The 11263-nt window shown below is 47.7% G+C and overlaps 1 protein-coding gene across 1 annotated transcript; it reads left to right on the plus strand.

The window, feature by feature from the left end:
- The first annotated feature begins 693 nt into the window (after nucleotides 1–693).
- CAMK1G (calcium/calmodulin dependent protein kinase IG) lies at nucleotides 694–10248 on the plus strand. Its single transcript, XM_009814812.2, has 11 exons — nucleotides 694–785; nucleotides 3631–3759; nucleotides 4286–4360; nucleotides 5134–5272; nucleotides 5415–5538; nucleotides 6051–6126; nucleotides 6700–6812; nucleotides 7843–7921; nucleotides 8343–8430; nucleotides 9199–9626; nucleotides 10155–10248. Exons 1-11 carry the CDS (start codon nucleotides 694–696, stop codon nucleotides 10246–10248), a joined length of 1437 nt encoding a protein of 478 aa, XP_009813114.2.
- The last annotated feature ends 1015 nt before the right edge of the window (nucleotides 10249–11263 follow it).

Here is an 11263-nt window from a genome sequence, read left to right on the forward strand (position 1 = left end):
CTTCGCCGTGCCACCAGCCAGCACCGTGGCATCGCAGCCCTGCGAGAAAAAGGCAATGGGAAGGTTATGACTCAGAGCAAAAGCAATCTGTCAATTAACAAAAATTAAAGACGACAGCAGCGCAAACTGTGCAAGACAGATCAACAAAATGTTTTATATCCATTCCCCTCCCTGCAGTCATGAGCTCTTTAAACTATTTATTATTTGAGCGATAAAGCAGCTCAACTATAATCCATCTCCATCACTAGTTGTACCAACTTTTAATCCATTAAGTCACGGATGCTTTAGTTAAAATTAGCAACCATTCACCAGGGCTTTTTTAACCACTAAATACAAAGCACAATATAAACATTTGTAATTGCCAACACGCGCTAAACGAGCATACTGACAAGAGAGTATTACCATATGGTCACCGGCTCCTACCCAGCTGATCTGATATTATGCTGCACTGACGGCTGGAGCAGGACGTAACAGCAGGGACGTGGTCAGCACGAACTTTTGCGAGTAGCAAAAACAGCACAAAAATTCATATGCTTGAAAAGTCTGACTCCTCTGACCAAGCAAACACCATTCACAGCATCCTGAATCCAGCTAGCTCCTGGGTAGTCCTGTGCTTCACGCGAGCACCCACCACATCAGTCACCTCTTCCCCTCCTCTTCCTCACAGCGTTCCCTGCTTCCACTCTGGAGGAGATGGGTCGCAAGGAAGAGGATGACAGCAGCTCCTGGAAGAAACAGACAAGCAACATCCGAAAAACATTCATTTTCATGGAGGCCCTGGGATCGTAAGTACCACAGCTGCTCTCCAGACAGTCTCCTCTAGATACCGGCCTCCCAGCCCGGGGCAGCGACTCCCTTCCTGGCACTGGCCAATGTCACAAGAAAAGGGCTCCCTCCGAGACAGGCACCAGTCTCCAGGTGAGGGGTGGGCGCCCCATCGCTGCTGCACGGTTGCTGCTGCGATTGACGGCTCGCGCTTGCCAAGCAGCACCAAAGCAGCTCCTCCCCACCCAGCCCCGCGGCACGGCTCCGGGTCGGCTCTGCCCTCTCCTCCTTTCCCTCTAAGCCTGCGTGGCACTTAGTTAAGTTTTTGCTCTTTCCCTGCTGAGCACACTGGTCTGCTGCTGCTGCAAGGCCAGGCAAGGTCCAGGGACGGCTCTGGCAGAGGTATTACAATAATAAGTCACATATTTAGCTCAAAAACCCTGACTCATTTGAGAGACGAAACGAGAACGAGGATGTTCAAGTTGTACGATACTTCTCTGTGAGTTAACAACTTAATTTGCCTATTCCTGCGAATGAGACAAGAAAACATTTCCAACGTGGTGGAGGAGGAATTGAATTACCTCCACCAGCGAGTTCTGTCACAGTCAAATTTTCTGCCACTTTAGAACCCACGGCAAAGCTCCCAAAAAACAGCTACTCCAGAGCTGGGCAACATTTTAAATGATCGTGTTCCTGGTCAGCCTCAGAAATTAGTTAAATTATCCAGCAGCTTTCTCTGAAGGAATGAGGTTAGAAGCAGCTTTCCTTTCTCCTAGCCAACTTGTTGATTCATCGTTTTTTAATAAGGGGCGTAATTATTATAAACTGTTTGGGACAGATATATAGAACAGATGCCCCAGCATCTGATTTGTAGGTTGTTCATTTCCTATTATTACATTAATAGTAAAATTTAGCAGTAGAAATTGGGATTTTTTCCACATGCACCACTTCAGCTAGCCAAAGAATATCAATGAAGATGTGGGACGTAGAACTACCTGGAAACTTACTATCGCCTTCCCCCAGCATCCCCAACCGTTGGATTAGGGACCTCAGTGAGGACATCCCTGCCTATTCCCCGAGAGCTCTCAGGAACTTGACAGGCATTTCCACCAAACAGCCCTCAGAGCCCAAATGGATAAAAGGAAAAAAATGTGTGAAACAAGGACAAGGTCCCAACACCACCTGCTTTTCGGGTCAGAAGAGAGAAGATAAAGATTTGAGTTCATCTGTTGGGATGCCTTCCCAAAAACCCATGGGCTTTTTTGTTTGAGGGGTTTGGGTTTTTTCTTCCCGTGCTAGAAACCGGTCCTGGCACAGCTCAGTTCCTCACAACCCCAGTGGTCTTGCACATTGTTTCGGCAGCACCCAGGGGCCCACTGGAGGAGGAGGAAAGCTGAGCTGAGCAGGGAGCTGCCTTCGGCTCCCGCTCCCACCCTGCGTCATCGCCGGCTGCCACTTGCTAACAGAGACACAGGAGCAAAGCGCTGCGTGCCAGATGGGTACGGCTTCTTGCTCAGCCAACCTATCTGCACAGTACGCTGGATTCTTTGTTTAGCAGATTACAGGAGATACAGGTTTTCTGCTCTTGTTTATTGGGTTTGCTGCAACAACATCCCAACCAAGAAGGTGCTTCCACTGCGCTCACCTTCCTCGCTCTGCTCTCCAGCTCCCTGCTGCGCTTTGCAAGCTCAGTGGCAAGTTGCATTTAACTGCCGTCAATTAATCTGTTGCTCATTTGATGAGGATTATTGAGGACTGACCTGGCAAAGTATGCACTGTCACTATACCGAGACATGTGTTCAGCTGCCTAACACAAACCTTAAACAGGATTGCGAGCTTTAGGCATGCTATAAATACCCGCTCATCGCTGCACTGGGCTGAACCCGTATCAGGAACGCACAAGACTCTCGTTGTCACCAAGGGTACGCAGGTATTAGCAGTCTCTGCAGAAAGGAAAGCACATTGGATGCCGAATGAAAGTTTTAACTGAGGTTATCCACTTGTTCTGCACTTTAGAGATACAAAATGTTGATTGATATGATATACTCAAACTGCAACATAACGGGGCTCTCCTCGCTGCAATTCGGCTGTCTCAGTCCTCAGGGCCATGACCAGGGAAAGTGAAGGACTACTTTAAGCCGGTGGGGCCTTTGAGGAGACAGGATTTGTATTAAGCAGGAATTTGGCCCCATTAGAGTGGAGGCTGTTGAGATCTTTCCACAGGGGATGGTTAACCCCGACGAGCACCGGAGCTGCAGACTGCCTCATCAGGGAGGTGGTTATCGATCCAGCCCCTCGCTGGGCTTGCACTTAACCCGGGAAAATCCTCCCTGCCCCAGAGGATTCAAGTGCAAAGGTTCCTTGGAAGGCAGAGAGCTGCGAGACCATGGCGGTGCCTCCTCCTGCACCCACCCTGAGGCACGTGCTGAAAACCATGTTCACCACCGGCCTCCCCAGAGGTTTGCTCTGAACCTGGCACGGCTGAAACCTGCCCGTAACCCGGCACACGCAGGAGTAAAATGCTTGGCTGTCTTTACAGACAGTCCCCAAAGAATGTGGTTTAATTTCATTGCAGGGATCTTTTTTGTCCACTACCTCAACACAGCTTCATGATGAACTTTGCAAAAATAACTTTTTCTCTACAATCAGAGAAAATTGTGGGATTTTTCCTACATATTGCATAATCTTGCATTGAATATCCTAAGTTTCGGGCTGACAGAGATGTAGTTCTAGCTTTACAATCAGCATCCACTTAGAGTTAAATTACTACAATACTGTTTTTTCTTGCTATTTCCTCTTTCTCGCTGTAAGTATCCTTCCAGTTCACAGCAGCATCTATTGAAATACAACTTCTCCTCTCTGCAGAGGCGCCTTTTCAGAAGTTTTCCTAGTGAAGCAAAGAAGCACTGGCAAGCTCTTTGCTCTGAAATGCATCAAGAAGTCTCCTCTCACCAGGGATAGCAGCTTGGAGAATGAAATAGCAGTGTTGAAAAAGTGAGTATATATACATTGGAACGTAAAGTAGAACAAACATCCTTTCCTAAGAGCTGTGGCTCTACAGTAGGAATAATAGAAAGAAATAAGTATTTCTTTTTAAAGAACATATAAATACTACTATGAATTAGTAGACTAAAGTTTCTTCTCTCATCCCTCGGCTGGACTTGTAACCCCACCAGCCGTACTACCCCAGACCCGTGGAAGGAGGTAGATGAAGCAAAGCAGTACTCAGGGAAAGGAGAACCAGAGTTAATGCTTCTGCAGTCCCAGTAACACACCTGACGCAGAGCAGGCAGCTGCTTAAAAACGAAGGGTCTGGCCCTCCATTGTCGGTGCCTGGTGCTCCGGAGGGAGTTTGCAGCGGCATCAACGATCCTCTGCCACGCAGGGGGAGGGAGACCAGCCACAAAACAGCCCAGTGAACTTCCACTGGTGATTAAAGCAAGATGACTGCTGGGTTTTCCACTTGAGAAGCCGCTTTGTCCTTGGCAGGTTTGTTTCTGACCCACGTTTATCTTTGCAGAATAAAGCACGAAAACATCGTGACTTTAGAAGATATTTACGAGAGCACAACCCATTTCTACCTGGTCATGCAGCTGTAAGTATCAGCAGAGCCACTTCTTTGTGGGCCACAGAGGAAGAAGAGCGGCAGGACCAGGGTGATGCACCTTATTTCAGCACCTCCAGACCAGAGTCCCTCACATGTAAAACTTGCATGCGCAAGAGCCATTCAAACACCCCTCACTAACAAAGCGGGAGCCGCATGGTCTGAACTGACCTGGACACTTCTCATGCTGTCTTGGCCCATACTTATTTTAGCAGCAAGTTTCTAAACCAAGATTAAGATCTATTTATGCAAATTAATTCATCAGAGTTTAGCAGGGCAGAGACAGAAGTATTTCTAATTAAAGCTGTGCCATGCAGGGTTTCTAGAAATGAAAATAGGCAACGTGTCAGCTGCACAGAAAGCAGCTTGCTGTGGGCATCAGCTTCGAGCACGCGGCTGCTACTGCTGACTTGCAAATTTAGCTAAAAGGAAGCAATCACACAAAAACGTATATCCACTTGTGTAGCAGAGCCCGGAGACAGTCCTGCCCGCAGTGCTGGATGCCTGCAGCTGAGACCTGCCGGGAGTTGCGTCGTAACCTTACCCAAAATCCCTAGGTTTACCAGTAATGCTTACTGGTACCCTGAAATTGTGCTCAAGAGTCTCTATCAGCCTCTCAGCCTCACAAAAACTGCTGCCCAAGGAACAGTTCTGCTGTAGGTGGAGTTGTAAAAGGACCAGAAAATCAGCTTGCCTAACATGAAAGCATGATTAACTTCAATTTTCTTATCAGTCTTTTTCTTTCTGAACTACCATTTCCACAGAGTATCTGGGGGAGAGCTATTTGACCGAATTTTGGAACGAGGAGTTTACACCGAGAAAGATGCGAGTGTGGTGATCCACCAGGTCCTGACAGCGGTGAAGTACCTCCACGAAAACGGGATAGTTCACCGCGACTTGAAGGTGAGACCTGTCCCCCAGCAACAGCAGCGCCTCGGGGGGCTGGCGCAACTGCAGGCTTTACCCGCTCTGCCCCATGACTTTCCATTGTTCCTTTCCGCTTTCCTACCACAACTTTCAACCTCTGACCATTCGGTGTTCACAGCCTGAAAACCTTCTTTACCTTACTCCCGAAGAGAACTCCAAAATCATGATCACGGACTTTGGCTTGTCTAAAATGGAACAGAACGGCATCATGTCCACCGCCTGTGGGACTCCGGGATACGTTGGTAAGCCAAGGACCAGGAATGGGCTTGTGCTGATGGACTCTCTGGGAAAAAGATTGTTCATGTACAGTACGTTGCCTAGCAGAAAGGAAAAAAATACATAATTATGTTAACAACAACACACTACTCACAGATTCACTGCGTGGACCACATAAAGACTGGATTACAGATGAGTGTAGAGACTGCAAAATGCCAGAATGTTTAAAAGTGCAAAGAAAAGGATAAAAAAAAGATATTTCGGCCTTAGTCATATATTTATTGAACTTCTAACACAATGGGATTTTGTTTAATGGCCACCAGACTGCATTGGCAGAAATTGTCGGTGGTTCTTTTTCTCCAATAGCATAAAGTAGATACAAAAAGCACAGACCAATCCAACTGGTAAATGGGGCTGTTACTGGCTGATTCTCCTGCACTGACACCTCAGAAGCCAAGTGTACCAGAACTACTCCTTTTCCCAGTATTGAGTAATTTATTATTGCTTAGAATTTTAATTTGGTTTTGCTGTTCTGCAGCCCCCGAAGTCCTCGCCCAGAAACCATACAGCAAAGCCGTAGACTGCTGGTCCATTGGAGTCATCACCTATATCCTGTGAGTAAGAGCAAACAGTATCCCACTTATTTTTCCATCAGTTTCCCAACTCCTCCATCGCTTCATACACCTCCGCAGAGTGGCAGTGCAAGCGGAGGCGATACCAGACCTCCCATTTTGCTGCGGGAATACAGCAGCGGTGTATTCTTCCTTTGCACAGATTCACTAGACTATAGAAATTAAAGGGGTGGGGGGCATCAAGTACTGAAGCAGAGATGAAAGGAATCACATTTTCTCTATTATGTGCCTCATCCCGTGCTTTGTTTTTTTTCAGTTGCCTACAAATATCATTCAATCTTCCTTGGTACTTTTTGTTTCATTTCCTCCCACACCATGCAGCTATGTACCAGCTGCGGCTTTGTCCTTTCGCTGCTGCAGTTAAGTTTTTAACTCTTTTCTGCAGCTTTAATAATACACTTCGGTGTGAGGGACAGATGGAAGGATAGAGCAGCCTCCTCTGTTACTCACTCACTCGCGTTGCCCGCGCGCGCCCAGCCTGGCCGGGCTGCAGAGGAGCCCGTGCAGACGGGGACTGCGTTGCTGAAGGACCACTGACTTTCTGCTCCGTTCCAGGCTGTGTGGGTATCCTCCTTTCTACGAAGAGACCGAATCCAAACTGTTTGAAAAGATTAAGGAAGGCTACTATGAGTTTGAGTCTCCGTTTTGGGATGATATCTCCGAGTCAGGTAAAGCTCCGATGCTGGGAAGCACCGTGCTCCCTCCCACAACTGCCATCCAGAGCCCTGAGACCTGCGGGCACGAGCCTGCACCAGCCGAGCCCCCACGCACCCCCCGAATGCCCTTCGCTTGCCTCGGCAGGGATGGGGAAGGACGGAGCATTGAACTGAGTCACTCACATAGCAGCAAACGCCCAGACGTGGGAACTGATCGCAGAGGCTCCCAGCACCGCAGAAGCAGGGGCAATGAGGCCAAAGCTGAGCTGCACCGGCAGAGTTTGGGGTACTTTGCACCCTGCCTGTAACGCAGCATCCTCGGCTGAAGCCTCTGTTAATGTAACCCTGATTTTCACAAATGATTACTGAGCTCAGAGCGGGCTTCAGTTTCCCTTGGAAGCAGGGGAACTCCAGGGTTTTTTCACCTTGTTTTTCTGGGGGTTTTTTTGTTTTTCTTTTCCCCTTTGCTTTTCTTCCCATCAGGTCACATTTCCTTACAGCAACACAGCGAGCTGTGTTGTCAGCCACCACTGCACCCTTGCACCAGCCTAACCTGCTCGGGGAACTCGCCTGCGCAGAGTTTACTGAAGCCAGCATCGTAGCAACACATTTTGAACATCAATCTTTTATACATACAAACAAAACTAGCAGGAGGTTCGTTAGGACTTAATAACAAACACCACAATCCTCCCTTGCAAAAAAAGAAAAATGGGAGGGATGTAAGTGCTCTTTAGGGCAACTTCTAAGTCTGCTTGGTTTGCGCTTTCTTACGGTTTTAGAGTTATTTTTTAGCTGAATAATTCCACTCAAATTCATGTACTCTAAGTGTGAAGTTTGGTACATCTCCGGTTAACATTTTTTCACCTGGAGTCCCTCAGTAGAAACATCTCCCTTTAATGGAATAATGAAGCGGTAACAAACACCTCCTCCTTGGGACTGAGCCTTGCAATGTTTATCCACTAGCGTTTGCCATGTCCTGTTAGGATCTTGGAACAAGGAGAAAATAACCTTTCCTCTCTGCTTCTCCTCCCCTCCCAAACAGCCAAGGATTTCATCAGACATTTACTGGAGAAAAACCCGAACACGAGGTTTACCTGTGAAGAAGCCCTGAGGCACCCATGGTGAGAGGATCGGGGCCCCGGCAGTAGCTGGTGGCCACGGGGATTTACCAGCACCCACGTCTTGCTCCACGTGTTCGGTGGTAGCTGGGAACAGGGGTCTCTCCTCAGCCCCTGTTATTAACGTCACCGTCTGCCTCCGCGCAGCCCCGGGTGTTTCTTTCTTGTGTGCAAAGAGAACGATGAATAATTAAAGATGCAATTTGTGCATATTTGCCTCCATAAACAGAGGCAAAGAAGAAATCCCATCCTGAGCTTTTCCAAGCTTTGAAGTGTGTGTTTGTGTTACGTTTTGTTGCTGTTTTTCCTTTGGGTTTAATTATTGCTGATTGAACGTACAAAGCAGTTAGTTGCCTCCAGAATGTGGAATGCCTTACAAATGCCATCTGCCTACGAGCCCATTTTCTTCTCTCCCCATCTGCAGGATTAATGGAAATACAGCCCTTCACCGTGACATATACCCATCTGTCAGCGCTCAGATTCAGAAAAACTTTGCAAAGAGCAAATGGAGGGTAAGTCGTTTGCTGGTGGGAGCCTAGAGCCATTTCACTAACAAATGCCAGTCGCTGCCATCTAGCAATAAGCAAGGCTTCAGCTGTGTGGGTAAGCACCCAAAAGCTGAGATCCTCCAAAGGCTGCCTGAAAATTGTATGCAGTTACCGTTTATAGTATGTTTGGACCAGTATTCCCTGCTGCAATACATTTACCACAAAACATTGCATTATAGTGGCCTTGCCAAGAGCGTAAAGGGGAGGGTGGAAGGATTGTTGCCTTTATACCAAGGGAGTGAAATTAGTGCTCCATCAGCAGATCTTTTGGGGAGCTTAATCCAGCTTTTCCTCCTTTCAGCCTTGAAGATAAATTGGTGCTTCATTTATATGAAGAGTTTTAGTAAGAATTTATGCGGAGAGAGGAGTGCCATAGGAGCCATGTGTATGATAGCATTTTAAATAGTTACATTCAAAATTCAGCTCTAGTCTCCATTTCACACTGTGGGGTAATTTACAGCTGTTCCCCCTGATTTCCTCGTGTAGAAGTGGTTGTATTCTTCAAAAGCATCTGCAGTTTGCACTCAATGGAAACCACGGTGTTTATGCCAGGAACGAGCACGTCCCACTTTCTACATATTGTGCAAACAGACACTCAGCGTTAACCAGTACCGCGCTGCCCGCCCTGCGCACGCAGTCGTCGCCTAAGGGAGAGAGTCCCTTTGTCCCGCAGCACCCACCCAGCCTGGCATCACTAGGTGCTCACCATGGGGTTTTTGTCTCCTTCCCCAGCAAGCCTTCAACGCTGCAGCCGTTGTGCACCACATGAAGAAGCTCCACATGAACGGTCATGCAGCAGCTGAAAGCACCCTCCCCGTTATACAAGTCTCAGAGGCATCCAGACCCAACACACCCATGGTGGCCACCCGGCCAGCAACGCCAAACGAAGACAAGGACACGTCACTCCCTCTGGTCCCCACGCAGGGCTGTCCAAACCCTCCCACTCAGCTGGAGCAAGACACAGGAATGAGAGAGGGAAAGCTGCAAAGGCACTCGGAGAACAGACCGCTGCCCGCAGACAGCAGCCTGGTCCTGCCGGATAACCATAGCCCGCCAACCAGAACTTCTTGTGGCTGCAGCCCAGCCTGCGTGGGGCACGAGAAAACAAAGACATCCTTCTGCTCTGAGATGGTGCTTCTTAAAAAATCTGCAAAATCCCAGTAGGTATCCAAGTCGTCAGCCGTAACTTCCAACAAAGAATATGGGAATTAGCATTTCTGGAAGGAGTTGCCTGGCGCTTAAGTTGCCAGCCCTGGGTGGAGGTAGAAAGGAGGGAGAATAAGGACAGAAGCAAACATTTTGACTGGCTGGATAGCAGTGCCCAGCCAAGTGTCTTCCATGCTTGTAGGAGCATCGGGTGAGGCACATTGCCCAGGCCGCATGGCAGAGCTTGCGGTGAGCCAAGGCAGCAGGGCTCCGCTGCCACGCTCCATTGACTTGAGCACATTTGCTCTCCAGAAACTGCAGTTGCATGTGGTTAAAGCTGCTGATGCCAATTACTCAGCTGGTGCTGAGTGACTGGACCCTGCCGTTACTGCAGTGTTGACTCGCACCCAGTCCTGCTTTGCTTTCAGCAGCTGATGTTCTTTATACTAAAAACGTAACTTCAGTTCACCTGCAGAATGATCATAAATATTGCTATTTCTCTTTTTTCTTCTTTCTCTTCCAATTCTTCCATTTCCAACCAGTCATTTCAAATCAGAAGTTCTTGTTCCAATGAAAACCAGTAAACACTCTTCTCACTGTGGCACTGGGCAAACTGGAGTTTGTTTGATCATGTGATGAGGAGGCAGCCACCGCGCTCCCCACATCGCCAGCGGTAAGTGCTCCACAATCCAGTCAGCAGCTGCTTTTAATTAATCCTATTACAGCATGTAAAAGGGAAAGGCACAAATAGCAAAGTGATTGTACATGAAATAAATTGACTTGCAGGTTTTTTTTGCAACAGAAAAAGCCTTAGCTACACCATCTCTCAAGGAAGAAATCATCTTTCAGCTTCCATTAAGGCCAGTCCAATGACTCTGAACCCAACTTTTACATTACAACAGGGTTGCCCGAGGAGTATGTGCAAGGAAGCCAAGCACAGACCTGTTCTATCAAACACTACAGTTGTTTAAAGCTACTCACTAGGAATCCCACTGGAACCAAATAGCTTCATCAGCTGGGATTAAGGCTTTTCAGCTGGGTCTCAGCTGTGGCCATGAGCGAAGGGCTGACAACAGGCTGCTGGTCCACGGCCGAGTGTAGACAGGGCATCTCTGCAGCCTGAAGGGCCATTCCCTTTCCCAGATTCAGTCCATGCAGGTCAGTTTAAGTTACCAGAGAGCAGAGCGTGGAGATGTTCCTTTTGTAGGTGAGCAGAGTACAACCATGAAAGCTTCATCCTGTTTGACTGTAGCTTCGATAAATTCCGGACTAACTAAATTGTTATCATTTGCACCACATTATATATGAGCAGCAAGAAGCATTGCTATTAGATCCTGCAATAAAGAATATTCCTCAAAGGTGAGCACACGCTAGCATAGTTCTCCACAAAAGCTACATAAAGTGAGATGCACCCTATCATCTTTTGTGACGCTCTCTATTGACAAGATTTTATGAACAGAACTGTAATACGCAAAGGATTAATAGAGGAGACAAATGCAAGTAAGATCTGCTATAGGCTCCAAAAAAGGTCCATTCCAATGATCAGTCATGTAATAACCCTTTGTAAGTAAGGCGCACAAAGGGTTCTAAGCTGTTCCGAACCCCCATGCTACTGCTTATTAAGAGAGCACGTTTTGAAGGTAGCAGTCTA

The sequence above is a fragment of the Gavia stellata genome, chromosome 30 (assembly GCF_030936135.1).
Source record: "Gavia stellata isolate bGavSte3 chromosome 30, bGavSte3.hap2, whole genome shotgun sequence".
Classification (NCBI taxonomy): domain Eukaryota; kingdom Metazoa; phylum Chordata; class Aves; order Gaviiformes; family Gaviidae; genus Gavia; species Gavia stellata.